This window comes from Phalaenopsis equestris, unplaced genomic scaffold (assembly GCF_001263595.1).
Source record: "Phalaenopsis equestris unplaced genomic scaffold, ASM126359v1 Scaffold000002, whole genome shotgun sequence".
In the NCBI taxonomy this organism is placed as follows: Eukaryota; Viridiplantae; Streptophyta; class Magnoliopsida; order Asparagales; family Orchidaceae; genus Phalaenopsis; species Phalaenopsis equestris.
The window spans coordinates 7,406,203-7,424,529 of NW_018164444.1; the positions used below are offsets into that span (position 1 = coordinate 7,406,203).

The 18,327-nt window shown below is 33.7% G+C and overlaps 2 protein-coding genes across 2 annotated transcripts in view; one reads left to right on the forward strand and one right to left on the reverse strand.

The window, feature by feature from the left end:
• The window catches only part of LOC110039544, a 98,689-nt gene extending 97,423 nt beyond the window's left edge, over positions 1–1,266 (forward strand). Inside the window, exon 18 of the mRNA XM_020744647.1 lies at positions 926–1,266. Within this exon, the coding sequence (XP_020600306.1) occupies positions 926–1,266 (341 nt within the window). The remainder of the gene's footprint in view (positions 1–925) is intronic.
• A 5,507-nt stretch (positions 1,267–6,773) lies between these two features.
• The window catches only part of LOC110018101 (plant intracellular Ras-group-related LRR protein 7-like), an 18,221-nt gene continuing 6,667 nt past the window's right edge, over positions 6,774–18,327 (reverse strand). The window contains 9 exon segments of the mRNA XM_020715341.1: positions 6,774–6,971; positions 7,033–7,119; positions 7,258–7,284; positions 7,287–7,345; positions 8,713–8,803; positions 10,126–10,211; positions 10,536–10,644; positions 11,223–11,269; positions 11,775–11,844. Coding sequence (XP_020571000.1) covers positions 6,861–6,971; positions 7,033–7,119; positions 7,258–7,284; positions 7,287–7,345; positions 8,713–8,803; positions 10,126–10,211; positions 10,536–10,644; positions 11,223–11,269; positions 11,775–11,844 — 687 coding nt within the window. The 3' untranslated portion in view covers positions 6,774–6,860.

The window sequence follows — 18,327 nt, forward strand, 5'->3', positions numbered from 1 at the left end:
TCAATAACGCTGCAGTAATCTCATCAACTTTGATAGTCTTTTTCCCATATGTCAGAGTAGTCACCAGGTGTTCATAGGAAGAGGGCAATGAACACAACAAAATCATCGCTCGATCTTCATCCTCAATACTCACATCAAGTCGTGACAGGTCCGTGATTATTTGATTGAAGCCATTAACATGTTGCGCTAGATCAGAACCTTCTTGCATCTTTAGCCCATACAGTTTTTGTTTCAGATACAACTTGTTCGTCGGAGATTTAGTCATAAACTGAGTTTCCAGTTTCTTCCAAACTTCTCCTGGAGATTTCAGATTCATCACGTGATACATAACCTTATCTGCTAGGCATAGTCGTATCGTCGTTGTCGCTCGTTGTTGCAATTCTTCCCAATCTTCATCCTTCATGACATCTAGTTTTGCTGCCCGCAAAGCCTTCAAGATTCCCTGTTGCGCCAACAGATCTTTCACCCTGTTTTGTCATAATCCGAAGTTACTAGTTCCGTCGAACTTCACCACCTCGAATTTTGCACCAGAAAAAGACATCTGAAAATTAATCCTGCAACAAAAAACTGTAAAAAATTCTTCTGCAAAAATCCTTGCTCAGAACCTTTTTTTTTTGGAAAAAAAAAAGAAAAAATTTTAATCTTTGAACAAAGTAAAAAATTTCCTCTTCGCCTCCAAGAAAAGAAATAAATATTTCTTTTATTTCCTCTCTTTATTCAACAAAGAAAATCCTTAATTAAATTTACTTAATTTAATTAAAAAGCTTTCCTTTTTGCGCCTTCCAGCAAACGAAATCGGAGGGGAATATTCCTCTAGATTTCTTCACTTTTCCAGTTTAGGAATATAATAATACTGTGCTTTTCTTTCCAAGGAATCCACGGCAATTCCTTACTTTCCAAGGAATTAATTATTCATTCCAAAAAGGAAAAATTGCGACTTTCCTTTTCGTCCAGTCAAATTCTCCAGCACCTCCGCGCAGGGAAGGAAAGGACCGAACTCCTTTCCGCAAAAGGCTCCTCGGCTGGAAATCTTCTTCGCAAGCAGCGTCGAAACCTCCGCGGTTCTCTCCCGGCGTTCCTCTGCGTCTCGCAAACAGTGCGTCCCGCGAACAGTGCTGCTCCTCGCGTGCCTCGATCCTTCCTGGTCCGCACTCACTCCAAGATCGCGTGCGATTCACGAACAGAAACTCGGCAATTCCTTCTCCCTGGTCCGCCTGCCTCCCACGATTCCTTCGTGATTCTTTCTCCCGAGCCGCGTCCTCCTAAGCCGGACAATCTCCCCAGCCGCGAAGGTCTCTGTCGCGATATGTTTCCCTGAGTCGCGCCGCGATCGAGAGTCCTGTCGCGAACTCCCTCTCCTTCGACAGAGTTCGGTCTCTGAGAAGCTTGGCCCTGATTCTCAAAATCTCGCCGCCAAACTTCTTCTTGCGTCGATGAGAATTTTCTTCCCCTCGAACTTTGGCTTTGATACCACTTGTTGAGTAAAATCGGGCGAAGAATAACTAGAACGACACAAATCCAGAAGAACACAGAGATTTAACGAGGTTCGGCAAAGATGCCTACGTCCTCTGGAGCAGAGCGGCGGGTTCCTTTCAATAATCAGAAAAGGGTTTACAGAAATCAGGGATACCTCATGGGGTTACTAACAGACCTATTTATAACCCCAAGAGTAAACCTTAAGCACAATATCTAATTACAACATTACCCCTGTACCATACCGCGGGGCTTTTCCCCCGCACCCGAACCCACGTAACTTTCCAATTTGGACAGATTTTTCTGCTCCGCTTCGATCTAGCGTCTGTCTTAATATGGTATATGAGTCATACCATAACAAAGAAGGAAATAGAATTGACGGGCATACTGAACTAATCAATTAATTTGTTTTCATCCTCAATATAGGTTGGAGGATCCTTAATTTGTATAGAAGTCTTTAAACTAACTATTGCTATAGTTTAATATTTGGTTTAGTTATCCTAGTTTCAGCAGTGGTCTTGTCTATGTTTCCTTCTTCCTCTTGCTCGCCTTCTTCATGTTCCTCACTCACTCAAAAATTGTCACCTTCACCAATAACAATGTAAGGCCCGTCGTTGCCGCCTCCAATGGCGGCATCCAACTCAACATTAGCTAAACATAGATCACTGACAACCAATTTTGGGCCTGCATAGGCCACTCCTAAATCGCCTCTAGTAATGGTCATTGCGAAACCAATGACTACGGTGGCAAGCTCTACCGTACAAATTAGAACTTGCCACTCAACAACCTACCATAGTTTTGGCCTCAACCAATATACTAATCTCGACTTGATTGACTTTTTCGTTATTGATGTCTACAATATTAGGCTTAACTTTATCGCGGCAGTGGCAAGCAGAGCTGAATGTGCCTAATAATGCAAAAATGAATATACCTTTATACCAAAATATTTTTAAAGTATATATAATTTGTGCAACGTACGAGTTACTTGTTGTAGCAAAATTGTGCTCATGCACGAATTTACCTCATAACAAGTTTTTTTTTTTAATATAGTGCAATATCTATTTAAATTTTGTAATATAAACATTTTAAAATTTTCAATGTTAGATCCTTTCAAGCCAGACAAATTGATGTGAGCTCGATAATAGAGCTTGCACCCATTTCTATTTTTCTATCCTCACTGAAACAATAACTGCTTCTCCATCGTATTACCCATCTCTGATATTGTAGCTATCTATAGTAATCCTACGAGGTTATTGAAACTAATCATGTGCCCCTGTATTCCTCTGGACCATAGTAACTAGTTCGCAAGTTTTCCTTAATCTTTTTCCAAGAAATTCCTTCTAACGTGGCTCTTCCTATGATTCCCTAGTAACAATTTGATCTATTATGGGATTATGGTAACTAGAGGAACAAAAGTTGTATTTAAATTGAACCAACAGGAAGCAATCAACTAAGAAACTAAATCTCAATAGTTTGAAGCTTTTGATTTAATTAAATTTTTTATACCATTTTCAATGTTGTGTTATTGCGCGCATGCTTGATGTGTAATCATTCAAATGCAACACAAGTACAACTAACTAATTCCAAAAGAGTCACTCCTTACACCTAAGTGCGGGGCCTAAATTTCCTTTCGTTAGTGAACTCTTACTTTTATTTATTTTCTTGTAAATATCTTATTATTGCCATGTTGAAGCTCCCAATTTTTTTAAATACAATTAAATTTTGAATGTATTAGAAAACTGTAATTGCTCACATATTTTGTACAGCTCAAATTTCTCTAGATTTATTCAATCATTACAATACTCTTTGATCTATAATTTTTGCATTTTCTATATTGCATATAAATGAGTTGGCTTTTATGTATTTGGCAGTCCCTGGTCTATAAATATAAGTATCCTTTGTATAATGACATTCACATCATCCCAATTACACAAGGAACTGTAGAAGCTAAGTTGTCCTACATTAATAGGTGTGCCTACCAATGAGGAGCACATTGATGGACTCAATAGCCACCAACATGCTAGCCAAAATATCAAAATCTATGAATCTTCTCCAAATCATTATGGCCATTAAAATTTGACTTGCTTAGCAATAGTTTTCTTAAATGCTCCTCTATGTACAAGGAATAGTTATGTATTTATTTCCTTCAAGTGGTATGATGCAATTTTCATCAAAGCTAAGGAAGGGTTTCCTCTATATAGAATTTTTACCATCAATCCTGTCGACAAAACTCCGTGTGAGTCCTCTCTCTAAGCTCCTATATCAACCCCTCTTAAACAAGCATTTTTAGAAATTCACCATTTTACACAAATTGAGATGCTTAGACATTTGTGATCATTGTCGTTCATTCAAAATTATAATTAGTGCCTTTTAGTCTATTCCTAAACATTGTATGTTACAATACTTTGAAACATGCTATGTGGATAAATTTTAGGAAGATTTACATTCATACAGCTCAATTCTTATGTATTTACATATCTAACACAAGCTTCAATTTTTACATATAGGCCGCCAAAACCATACATTTGTCTCAAAGGAACAAAATCCTCAACAAATTATGCTAAAAGGCAAGAAGAAGTGCCACATGGTAGAGCTGTGAGAAAGGGTGCACAACAAAAGGGGACAAAAAAGATACCAAAGAATGTTGAAAGAAAAACCAGAAGAAAGAAAGAGGAGATGGGAAGAGAGAAGGAGAGAAGAGGGTCAGTGAATAGCCAGTGTCAAATCTTCCAAACTTAATGTAGTCAATAAGAATAGTTCATAAGCCAATCCCAAAACCTCATTTATAGTTAAAACAAGCCGAGTATAATCACAATAAACAATTAAAAATAAAAGAAACCCTAAACTTATAAAATATATGAATCTATATATCGATAAAGTTAATATTTCTCATCACTAATAGAGCAGGAAGATGACTAATGAAACTCATATTGTCGATATGGACCATAAATGTTGATCAAAGTCAGCTAACCGTTCCTCGTAACAGTAAAGCAAAAAGAGAAAAGCTCAAATTACAAACAAAATCGATAGAATAATCAAATTGCTTCCTTCTACAGCGATACATCCATCCAGTCAATCACACTACCAACACCAGAACACATCATTTCCACGAACAAAATAATCAGAACAACGACAATCCCTAACATAAATTCCAATCACAAATCCTCAATAGATCCACGCAGAGCAAACAAAGCACCCTTATAAGTTAACTGAAAAAATTAAAAAAAATTAAAAATCTCCACTTGCTCGGTGTAATCCATAGATAAAAAAGCTCAGAGGATAAGAAACCAGTACCAATTCAAAGAATTAGGGCAAACTCGAGACAAGAGATCTGGAGGACGAAACGAAGGCGAAGACCAGAAACAGCTAAAACCTCAGCCGCCGTGTTCTCGTTCGCTTCTCGCTCAATTATTTAAAATATGGATATAAAAATCGATGCGTTCCTTCGCGCGGCTGCGCACCGGCAGCTGCCGGGTGGCAGAGGCGGCGGCGGAAGGCGGCTACCGATGCAGGTAGAATTAAACTCTATATCCTTATTTTTAACTATTATTATTTTTTAGAGCCTCCAACCACTCTTAGGATCCGTCTTGGGCAGCTTATAAGTGCGGGCGGCATTTTGAAAACGCTATTGTACAATTTGGTTTGCACGTTTCGCCAGCTTATCTGAAATTGCATTTGGGTTTTTACACTAAACGCAGACCGCGGGTCGACCCCTGCAGCCGGCCTGCGGGCCGCATTTCAGGATAAGCAGCTTATCTTGAAACGCACAAGATGTCTCAAACGGACCCTTAATTTGTATAGCAATTCGAGTATCACCTCCTTAAGGTCTACTGTGCGAGCGGGGATTCGAACCCCCGATCAAAGAGGTCTTATACCATGAATGTCAACCAACCGGTCAGGATATTCTGCTCAACTATTAAACTTATATATTTATTTATATCATCAAAAATAATTAAAATTTTGATTAAAAAACAATAAAAATACATGATAATTTTTTTTAATAATTTTTTCTATTTTTTATGTGGAAAACATTTTTTTTTCTTAAAAAATCTCTTATCTAAAAATTAGATTTAGAATTGCAGGATTTTGGTGGTTGAAAATTTAGAAAAATGAATTTATGAAAAAATTTATTTTCTTGGGGCCAATTGACTATTTTATTATCATAATTAGGTATGTAAATGAATCCAATACATGCGATATTGGAGCCTGTTCAAAATGAGCTCGTGTTCGAAACAACTCGTGAGCTCGTGTTCGAAACAATTCGCAAGCTCGTGTTCGAAACAACTCTTGAATGCCAAAATTCGTGTTAAACTCAATTCAAATTTATTTAAATTAGATCTTGTTTGGCTAAGTTTTGAACTACACTGAAATTGTATAATATAATCATCAAAAATAAAATTTGTATTTTAAAATATTATTTCATCCCCACATCATAATGGGGTGAAAAACAAAAAATTAATTTTTGTTTTGTTTTTTACAGTTAAATATGATTCCTAATGAAAATTCTTTCAATTTTAGAAGATGTGGGACTAAAAATTTGGGCATGTGCGATGGAACCCCTGAGACAATTTACATAATCTAATTTTATCTATTTACATATGTGATGAGAAAGCAAGCCGCGAATGTATTATTTTAGGCACATTTACATAAATACAGCCTAAATCCTATTTATTTACATTTCTAACACTAAACTTATATATTTTATAATTACACGACCCAAATAATTCTTATAAATAATAAATTTTATCATTTTTAATAAATATAACAAAAAAGATATAAATATATATTATTATTTAATCATTTTAGAGTAAAAAATGGTCCTTTTATAAATCGAGCTAAGAAAATTTTACGTGTTTAGCTCGCTTGCTTTACAAACAACGTGTTAAAAATGTATGCGCGCGCGCGCGCGCGCGCACACACACAGACATACATGCATGCATGCATGCATGCATGCATGCATATACGCAAGGGAAATGATACCTTAGTCTCTAGAGATATATATATATATACATATGTATGTATACATATATATATACATATGGATGGATGGATGGATGGATGGATGGATGGATGGATGGATGGATGTGTATGTCTGTGTATGTCTGTGTATGTATGTATGTATGACATATATATATATATATATATATATATATATATATATATGTATGCATGTATATATATAATACATCTAAATATTACATAAAAAATACCACTATTACAAACTTGTTAAAAGTGAAATTCACATTTTATGTATAATTTCATGCAACAAGTGTTAAAAATGTAAAAAATCAAATTTTAGGTATTAGATACATAAATTCATAGCCATTGTGTGGTATATATGTAAAATGCTTGCCTCAGCTTATATTGTATTAAGAGAAAAATATTCATCACAAGTCAATGCCTTCATCAAGCCCCTTTGAATTCATCAAAACATTAGAATTAATCTGCTTGTCATATTTTTTCTTTCTCCTCTCTTCAAATTCAACAAACGCTGTCATCTGTATATAATATATATATATTTACAGAATATTAAAATAAAAAAATAAAATAAATAAATACCTGCTGGAACTGATCCACTGTAATGGGATTACAATGAAGAGCTATATTCTGTAGAGATTTACAGTCCTTCAACAAATTCTGAGGTAGCTGCAGATGATTTGGTGCATCAGTGCATGAATTTCAAGTAAATAAAATGATACATTTGAAGCTTTATTTCCTCTGTCAAATCAAAAGAAAAATTACATTTTCGTCCCATTTTTTTTTTGTTTTTGCAAATTCTCATACCTGATTCACCCTGTTATTGTTCAGCACAGGAGAGACTTCAGGTGGTTGAGATTGCAAAGTGATGCAGGTAATTCCTCAATATTGTTGTCTGTAATAGAAAGTGAAGAGAAGAAAATTTAAAAAAAAGGAAAAGAAAAAATGCATGGCACTCTAATTTTTTATATTTATACCATCCAAATGTCTCATATCATATAAAAAACACCACTATTTTAATGTTTAAGAAGTGGAATACACATTTTCGTGTACATGTAAGACGGCATATATGTAAAAATTGAATTTTAGGTGTCAGACATGTAAATAAATAAAAATTGAGGGGTATGTATGTAAATCTTCCTTATAGTTTTGGAGGGCCCTGATTGTTAGTGATTATGTTTTTGTCAAGGGATTGGTGATTGTTATTGGAACCACATGAAGATCTTACATCGAGCAACGACTGCAATTAACTAATGGAAGGTCATACATATCATCTACCCTTAGTTTTTTTGCTATCATGAGATTGGATATATTCTATAACAAGTCAATAAAAAAAAAATTTCATTTCAAGCTAAACTTTTTGTGCTAATATTCCATGTCACATAAGGTTTAAGGATGTAATTTGCATCATTAACCCTTAATAAATATTGCATCTTTTGTAAATTTTACAGTTTGACAAGAGCTTGAGGGATAATAAAGCATTTATGTGGTTTGGTTTCTTTGTTGTTGAATTCAAAAGTGTCCGGCCCAAGAAATATAACGTTCTGCTAGGAAGTAATCGGAGACAGAATGTATAGCAGAGAACCGTAAAAGAAAGTGTAGCCTTTATTTAGGAGATGGACCCCCTTACTTATAGACATAGGTCTCAATATTACAAAAGTACATATTGGTCTCTTCATCATTGACTTTTCAGAAGAACTTTTTGGTAATTACAGAGTTATTAACATATAATAAAACCGGGGGGTTGATCGATATCTAATCTGAAAGAGAGCCTCCTATCAATCGTCTTGAGGGCTGATCCCCGTCCTGCGGAAAATCTTAGGGCACGTTCCGCCGATCGTTCGAAACAAGACACCTCCCTTGCTAATATCCAGCTCAAGACAGCCATCAACAGGTATGCCCGATCGTCAATATCATCCTCTTGAGTCGTTTATCTACCTCGAGATTCGTGTTAACATATTTTTATATGTACATTTGCAATGTTGTTAAATAAATAATTTACAAATCCTAATACAGAATAATATACATGTAATTTTACCGATTTATGCTTATATTTCAGACCAATTTTACTAATCCTTTTCTATCATATTGTCACCAACCTTAATGAATTAGAACACCTCGTTCATGAAACAAACAAGAAATAAAAATATAAAAATAAAAATGTAATGTCTGATAATTATCATTTCAGGTTCTAGTTCAAAATAATTATAGATTTAATTTTAAAAAAATAAGATTAATTCAAAATAAATGATTAGTGATTACCATTTGCCTGTAACTCCTCCAAGGCTGTGCAACTTCCAATGGAAGCTGGCAGAGACTTCAACTTATTGCTTGATACATTAAGAAGGGATAACTGCAGCCAAGTAAAGCAAAAGTAGCATGAGAAACCCATGATGTATTAAGAAAAGAAACTAAATCATGAAATTTAAAATTTAAAAAAAATGAGAATTTAATTCTTTTACTCAAATATGACACAATTAATTGACTACAGTTATTACTTAAATTTTACAGAACTTCATATATTTAAATTCTGAAAAAAAGTTGCCAATCAGTTTCTAAAAATTTAACTGGATTTAATAAATCTGAATGTAAAAAACAGCATCACACCGCGAAATTTTCTAGAAAGCAATAAGAAAATAGTACCCAAACACGATCTGAAAAGCAATGCAGTAAGAAATTTAAAGTTTTGGATGATCGTTTGCTTATTGTTGATGAATTCTACTTATTTTATGATTTTCATCCAACAAGATGAAATTCTTGCCTCATTAAAATCAACAAAATTGCTATTTGTATTATGCTTTTATTTTAGTTTTGTTATATTTTGTTTTTTATATATGTTTTAGTAATTTTAAGCATGTTGTATTTTCTATTTTATAAAATAAATATTTTTTTTTAAAAAAAACTCTTAAAACAACTAAGAAGTTATTTTGAGCATCTTAAGAATAATTTGACTTATTTTCAACATGCCAAAAAGTTTTAATTCAAATTGAAACATAAATAAAACAAACTAAAAACACAAAATTAAAAATAAACAAATAAGTGAGCCAAATGAGCTCCTTTAAAAAAAAAAAAAAGGAATGTACAGAGTCTATTATATGAGCCTCCTACCACCCCTAATGTGTCTAACAATTCGAGTATCACCTCCTTAAGACCAACTGACCAACTGTGTCAGAGTCAGAGGAATTCGAACTCCCGACCTAAGGAGCCTTATACCATGGATGTCAACCAAAAGACCGGGGATACACAGCACAGCCCAATCAGCTCCTTAGTGGAGTAGGTTTGTTCATCCAATCCTAGATTGATATTAGAAAACCCCATATCCCAAGACATTCTACATCACCCGGAACTATTGCAGGCAAACAAAACATACAAAATGAATACAAAAAAAGGGGCATTTACATACGTACTACTGAATTCCCATGTATGCACATATAGAACACCTAAACTTTATTTTTTATATTTATAACACCCGAATATTTCTTATCACATAAACAATACCACTATTTTAACTTTTAAAGGTGAAATACATATTTTCATGCATAAGTTTGGAGGCATATATATAAAAAGTAAAAATTGAACTTTAGATGTTAGATATGAAAATACATAAGAATTAAGTGGTATGTAAGTAGATCTTCCTACCAAAAAACTACTAGCGCCATTCAAAGAAGTACTCACATTATGTAGCTTCCCAATTGTATCTGGCAAGCATGTTAACAAATTACCAGAAACAGAGAGCTGTTCTAACTTGGAAAGGGAACCCACTGCACAAAGAAAACACGGGAAAAAACCAATGAGAAATATGAGCTAACTGTCTTTATTACCCAAGGAAGATTTACACGAATACCACTTAATTCCTACGTATTTACACATCTAACACCATAACTTCAATTTTGCCATATATGTCACCTTTCCTACGCATGAAAAGGTGTATTATTACACTTCGTTATTAAGTTAAAAAGTGACATTTTTATGTGATATGAAAGATTTCAGTGGTATCAATGTAAAAAAGTAAAGTATAGGTGTTAATGTAAATAAATAGGAATTAGGTGGTTTTTGTATGTAAATATGCCCCTAAATGAAAATACCTTCATCCGGCAGTGTGTTAATCTTATTTCCATCAAGTGTGAGAATTTTCAAGGATCTAAGACTTGGCAGGGTATTTGGGAGGCGTTGAAGCACATTATTTGCCAGGACCTGAAATATAAATATGATTTCAAGTTAAAAAGCAGTCTGTAAAAATGCAATTTTATAATTAAACCAAGTGTTCACATAGGTGCAGTTTGGTTTGAAGAAAAACGGGTGCAAAGTAAAAGGAATACATATATTTGTTTTATACTGTGTATTTCTTAAGTGGAAGACAGAACGCAGGATAAATTTTGAAGTATTCAAAATTTGCCATAAAATTCATTTTCAATGTATTTCAAATTCACCTAATTTGAGGTGAATTCTACAAAAGGGAAACTATATTGGTCGCCGGCCGGCCATCCCTCCTGTCCGTGGTCGACTGCAACTGCACACCCCTATCTATTACATTGATTTCATTTTTCTTCAAATCAAACAAATAAATAAATAAAATAACCAAGTATTTATTTTACAGCAACTCATAAATATTTCAATTACATTGAATTCATTTTACACTACATTCAACCCCTTAAATAAATCTAATGAAAATTAAAAGGAACGAAAGCATGATACTGCAAAACAGAGAAAAAAAAATGCAAAGAAAGGAAAAAAAAAGAAGAAGAAGAAAAAATGATAGAAACAACACTCACCAGACGTTGCAACTGAACAAATTTACTGATATCTGGAGGAAGCACAGCTGCAGAACATGATTGTGACAATAAATTCCACTATAGAGAAAAATCGACCAAAAAAGGGATGAAATGGGCAAGCTGCTCAATAAAGTAACACAAATAAAAAGGAAACAGAAGTTGGATGAAAATTTTCATAGGTAAAACATACTTTTAACCTCAAAGCTTAAGCTTATAGATGAGAGAGAACTTAGAACTTAGTATTTTTTAAAAAAATGAGAATCATCTCTTAAAATTTTCTCAACTCTAACAAAAGGAAGACAAGGCAATGAAAGTCACAAATTGCATGAACCAGTTTTCAACTAAACATTTTAAGCATATGATCGAGGGAATATAACAATAGACTCAAGAGAAAAATGTCAAAATAACCCTTTGATTATTTATGAATAGCTGTTTTAGTCCCAATCCATTTAATATATAAAATTTAATACCTTGACTCCTCCAGCCCGAAACAAAACAATTCAATAGATTGAAAGAATAAATAAAACTAAAAGATATATAATATTGACTTACAAATATTATTGTTTGTCAAATCAATAGTACGAACATTGTTATTCACCTCAAGAACTTCATCAGGTAGTACCTATTGAACAATAGCCTGGTTAGTCGATACAAACAGCAGGAATATAGCAGGAATATAGAAGAAATAATGTCAAAATTTCCCCTTCGGCACATATTTACTTGATGATAATAATGGTTATATAGAAGGAAAATACACATACTTTAGAGCAAGATTTAGGAAAAATAAGTCAAAACAAAATATGAGCAAAAAGCTTCAATAGTGAACAAGAGTCAAAATATTTGAGTCTTTTCAGTACAGTACAGTACAGTAAAATGGTTCATTTTTTGAACTTTAGGGAGATAGTGGCAATTAACACTATCATTGTCGGTCTCAAGCCCGGATGTGAAAAGTAGAGGGTTATGTTAGGTAGCCGACAATTAAAGTAAAACTTGTTGAAAAAATCATGACATGAATCCTTTTGATCATTGTGTAAGTGTCAGGGCATCCCCTAGAAGCGACGCCCTTTATAGGCTGAATACAGTGAAAAGTGTGCAAGGGCCGCCACACCAGCATCTGGGTGTCGTGTCAAATAAGCAAGGGTCTTCACATTATGGACGGATGCGAGTAAAGAAGTTAGTCCATGAAACTAATATTAGGTTATGATCTTAGAATATAGCTACTCTCAATAGTAAATTAATGAAATTAGTTGACATAATGATTTGTAGAAATATTAATATCTTATGTATTGAAGAAACTAAATGGATTGGAGAAAAGACAAAAGAGATTGATAATTTAGGTTTTAAACTTTGATATTCTGGTAAGAGTCGCACTAGAAATGGTGTAGGTGTAATTATAGATAAGAGTTTGAAAGATAATGTTGTGAAAATTAATAAACTTGGAGATAAGATTATAGTCTTTAAGATTATCATTAATACTAAGATTTTTACTATTATAAGTGCATATGCTCCTCAAGTAGGTATATGCTCCTCAAGTAGGTTTAGTAGGTTTAGATATAGGGTATAAAGATAAATTTTGGAATGACTTAAAAAACTTAATACAAATGATATCTGTGGAATTACGCTCCTTATTATTATTATTTATTTTAATTATATTTAGTACGTGTTATATTTAGTCATAGTACAATTCCTTAATTATTGGTATTTATGTTATTCTATAATTATAGGAACTACTTTATTGTAGGAAGATTTCTTTCCTTCTTTTGTTTCTCTTGTACTCACCTATTTATAGGTGAATTATCTATGTATTTTGTGTGAGAAGATTTATTCAAAAATTATTCAAAAAACCACATGGTATCAGAGTCAGGTTGATCATACAATGTTCACAAAAAGATCCGAGAAGAAGATTGTTATACTTATTGTATATGTTGATGATATTATCCTTACCGGTGATCACACTGAGGAATTGACAAAGCTAAAGAAATTCCTAGCCCATGAATTCGAAATCAAGGACCTCGGAGACTTGAAGTTCTTCTTGGGAATGGAAGTTGCAAGATCCAAAATGGGGATAGCCGTAACTCAAAGGAAGTACACATTGGACCTATTGAAAGAAACTGGTATGCTTGGATGCAAACCAATAGACACTCCAATAGACCCGTATAAAAAGATTGGAATGGAGAATGATAGTTTACCATCGACAAAAGACGATATCAGCGGCTTGTTGGAAGACTTATTTACTTATCCTACACCAGACCAGACATAAGTTTTTCAGTAAGTATAGTAAGTCAATTCATAAATTATCCTACTGTAAGTATCGTAAGTCAATTCATGAACTATTCGAGAAGAAGATTGCTATAGTAAGTATAGTAAGTCAATTCTTGAAGAAATAATTTTTATTGGAGGAGATATAAATGGACATGTCGGTAGAGTGGTAGTAGATTTCAGAAATACTCATGGTGGTTACAATTTTGTAGTAACTAATGAAGAATGTAGCGTATGATTTTATTATTATTAATACTTTATTTAAGAAAAGATACGAGCATCTTATTACTTATAAGAATGGATCTAATAAAGCACAAATTGATTATTTTCTTATGAGAATAAGAAATCGTCGAGATTGTAAAGATTGTAAGGTCATTCCAAGTGAGAATTTAAGTACCCAACATCGTTTACTAGTTCTAGATTTTAAGATGAAAGTTGTAAAATAAAGAATACTATGATTAACATCATAGAATTAGATGGGAGAACCTAAAATACACGAAATAAAATTATTTTTATGAGTAAAATTCAATATTTCAAAATTTGGGATGTTCATGAAGAAGCAAATGCTATCTGGGATAAAGTAACAAACACTATTAAACAAGTATTAAAAGATGTACTTAAAGAATCAAAAGAAAAAGATTCTATAAATAAAAATAGTTGGTGGTGGAATAATAATGTGCAAGAAAAGATAAAATATAAAAAGTTATGTTATAAAAATTGGTTTCAATGTAAAAGCTTAGAAAACTGAAAAAAATTTCAAACGGCCCGTATGAAATCTAAAAGAACAATCTGTGACGCTTAAATTCTGTTTTTAATGATCTTTATGATATATTAGATACTAAGGAGGGTGAAAAATATATATAAATTAGTCAAACAAAGAAAATAAAAACATAGATTTAACTCAAGTAAAGTGTATTAAAAATGAAAATCAAAGTGTTTTTTTTAGAAAAAAAATATTCAACACATGTGGGTCAGTTATTTTGATAAGTTTTTTAATGAAGTTTCTGAAAACACGATCGGTCTTAGTGATTTTAATGTCATTAATAATAATAAAACGTTCCATTTTTACTGTCGCATTAGTAAAAAAGTTGATAAAGATTTAAAAAAACCAAGGGTGGAAAGTTTGAAGACCTGATGATATCTCAATTGAAGTGTGGAAATATTTAGTAGATTTGGGAGTTTCTCTCTTTAATATTATTTTAAAAACTAAAAAGTTGTCTGAGGAGTGGAGGAAGAGAATTTTGGTCCCCATTTTTAAGAAAAAAAAGGATGCAACATAATGTGTGAATTATAGAGGAATTAAGTTATAATACTTTAAAATTATGGGAGAGGATAATTGAACATAGATTAAGACGTATTATAAAAATTTCTCATAATCAATTTGGATTAATGTCGGGCTGGTCTACTATGAAAGCTATACATTTATTGAGAGGTTTGATGGAGAAGTTCAGTGATAATAAAGAGGATCTACATTTGATTTTTATTTATTTAGAAAAAGCTTACGATGAGGTTCCAAGAGATAACCTTTGGAGAGCTCTAGAGAAGAAAGGCGTTGATATGACTTATATTCAAGTCATTAAGGATATATATACTAGAGCTATTACTTGTGTTCGAACTGAAGGAGGATTGGCCAAATATTTTCCTATTTCTGTTGGATTACATTAGGGATCAGCTTTAAGCCCATATCTTTTTGCTTTAGTTATGAATGGCATTATTGGACATTTACAGGAGAATGTACCTTGGTGTATGCATTTTGCTGGTGATATCCTTCTTGTAGATAAGACGAGAGAAAAAACCCAGGAAAAACTTAAGTTATGGAGGTCTATATTGGAGTCTAAAGGCCTTCATTTGAGTAGAACTAAAACTGATCAAGGGACAGAAGTGTAACTAAATATAATTTTAGTAGTAGTAGCTGCGAACAATTTAGTAATGTAGTAGCTCTAGTGACAGAAGTGTAACTTTGGGTGATCAAATCATTAAAAGTTGTATATCTCGGGTTTATCTCGGGTTTGTTGTTCAAAGCGATGGTGATATAGATGGGGATGTTAATAGTAGAATTCAAGTTAGTTGGCTGAACTAGAGGAATGCTTCGAACCTTTTATGTGATAGACAAGTACCGCTTATACTGGAAGGAAAATTTTTAAGACGGTGGTGAGACCTGCAATGCTCTATGGCGTTGAATGTTGACCTTTAAAAAATAAGCATAATACAAAGTTAAGTGTTGTCGAAATGAGAATGATTAGGTGGATGAGTGACTTTACACTTAGAGACAAAATGCAAAATGAATATATCCGTGATAGGGTTGGTGTAGCTCATGTGACGACAAAATTAGAGAAAGTCTTCTTAGATGATTTGGTCAACCATCACATTAAACGTCGACCATCTGATGATCCTATTAGGAGAGGAATGTTTTATATTCGACTATGTTAAGAAAAGCAAAGGTAGGCCTAGGAAGACTTGGGCTTATTGTATAAAAAATGATCTTAATTTATCAGAACTAAATGAAAATATGACACTAAATAGGATGCAATGAAGAAAAATGATTCATGTGATTCATGTAGCAAAATGATTCATGTAGCGGACCCCATGTAGTGAGATTAAGGTTTATTGTTGTTGTTGTTATTGTTGTTGGCAGATAGTGGCAATTAAGTTTGGAGTATTAATAAACAAGAGTGTGGTGAATAGAAGTCCGCTCGTGGCCTTTATTTTGAAGAAAATTTCAGCAATACCTGATATTTTGGGGCATTTACATACATGTCAGCCAATTTCTATGTATTTGCGATGTTACGTATATAGCACAAACTTCATTTCTTTTATTTATGCCACCCAAATCTTTCAAATCACATCAAAAGTACAACTATGTTAATTATTAACAAGTGAAATACTTTTTTTCATGCATAGGTTAAGGTGGTATGTATGTAAAAATTAAAGTTTAGGTGTTAATCATATTAATGCATGAGAAGTGAGTAGTATGTCTGTAAATCTTCCTAATTTTTTAAGCATGAGATGTGGAAAGCATCCCAGCCAACCATTTATCTTAACAAAAGTGTATCAAAAGAAATTAAAAGGCTGATCCTTTCTCCACGCCCATGTGATCATAGTCCCAAACGCTTGTGAACTAATAGGTATGGAAAACGGTTTAATAGCAATATTATTTTTGTTTGGTAATCAATGATGCTGCAATGACTAGCACTGGCCTTGTGATGGTTATGTGATCGTTCAATAACCACTTGAAGAAGTTGGTTCACCATTATGTGATGAACTAAGATCAATTAATGGGGTGGTATTCCAAAGGCGATTTGTTGACAAAAAGCCTCTCTTGCAATGGCGAGGAGACCACCTAGCACTTCCATCTATAATGCATTACTTAAGGCTGATTTTGTGACCAATTTGTAGTCCAACAAGGACCTATTGTAAGCATAAAGGCCTTCCAACAACGCCAAAGAAGGTTAGAATGTTGGTGGTGGCCAAATGATTGATGTTGGTTCTGTGAAGACCAATGGTGATCCAGAGGCAGCCAATCGAAAAAAAAAAAAGAGTTATATTGAGGAGTTAGCAAGGGATGTAAACCCATGCAGGACCTATAATTAGGAGGTTTTGTTGGGATTGGTGCAAACAGAGTGCAGCTTACACCGAATAAGGATATTTGAAAACAAAGTCCATTTTGACTTGTGTCGGTCAACTTATTTTTCTTTTCGATTAGATTGATTTAGATTTATTTGAAAAATATGATATATGAAAATAATTTTTTGAGATTTAATTTAAATATAAAAGATATATAGTTTGGGTTTTGAAAGTAGTGTGTTTTAGTTTTTGAAAAATGAGACCAAATGGATCTCATTCGTCCAATAGTTTGCATAATCGTGTCTGATACCGCGAATACTACACCCTCCCGAAAGATAAGTGTAGACCTCGGCGATAGACCCAATCCAGCAAACTAAGAGATTTGTGACATCCGTTTAGTCTGCGAACCTTTTATATATGACCGACAAGTTCCCCTATTTAATACAAAGATTAAATAGGGTTTATTTTATCTGGGTTCCAAGTTCCCTATAGAGGCAAGCCCCTATAGTTAATTACATCTCAAATGACGGGAGTCATTTGAGAAAACTCTCGATAATGATCAATGGTTCTAGTCTTCAAGAATTCAAGGTTCAGGTTTTCAAGGTAGGACGTAGAAGGGCAAATGGGAGTGGCTCAAACATGAACAGTTATTTCAGGAGTCCAAAAGAAAGAAAAGGTAGGGGATGTCACAGATCCTGAGGAGAACCCTCAGTGACTTCCCAAACTATCCTAATGTGTGGCGGCATTTTTAGAGATGATGTTATTTAAATGTTCAATCCTGCCAATTTTATTATTTGGGACTTACATTTGCATAATATCCGATTATGCAAATCACCCACAGAGAAAGGAGGGTTTACGTCGTACCACACAACAACCTCGGAACCTAAAGCGAGTTAGGACTTATGCTGCACAACCTGGTTGTGCAGGGGCCTAAAAGAGGGTGAGGATTTACGTCGCTCTAGGCGAGCTACCTCGAAGTCCTATGGGTTGTTATTATACTAGGAAGAGATAATGCTGAAGAAGATCCTCTTGTTGTTCGCTTCAAGCTCCTCGTCGTGCTGCCCACAAAGTTGGCTCCAAGCTCTTGTCGTCGCGATGGCTCCAGGGTTTAAGTGTTTGAAAATTGTAGTTTATGTTTCACAGTTTTGATATCAGTGTTTCGGTTTTGCATGCAGGGTAATAAAATTACAGTTTAAATAAAATGTACTTGAAAGGTAAACGCAGTAAAGTAAAATACTGTAGATAAACTGTAAAAGCGTACCTGGGCATCTGCTACTGTTGC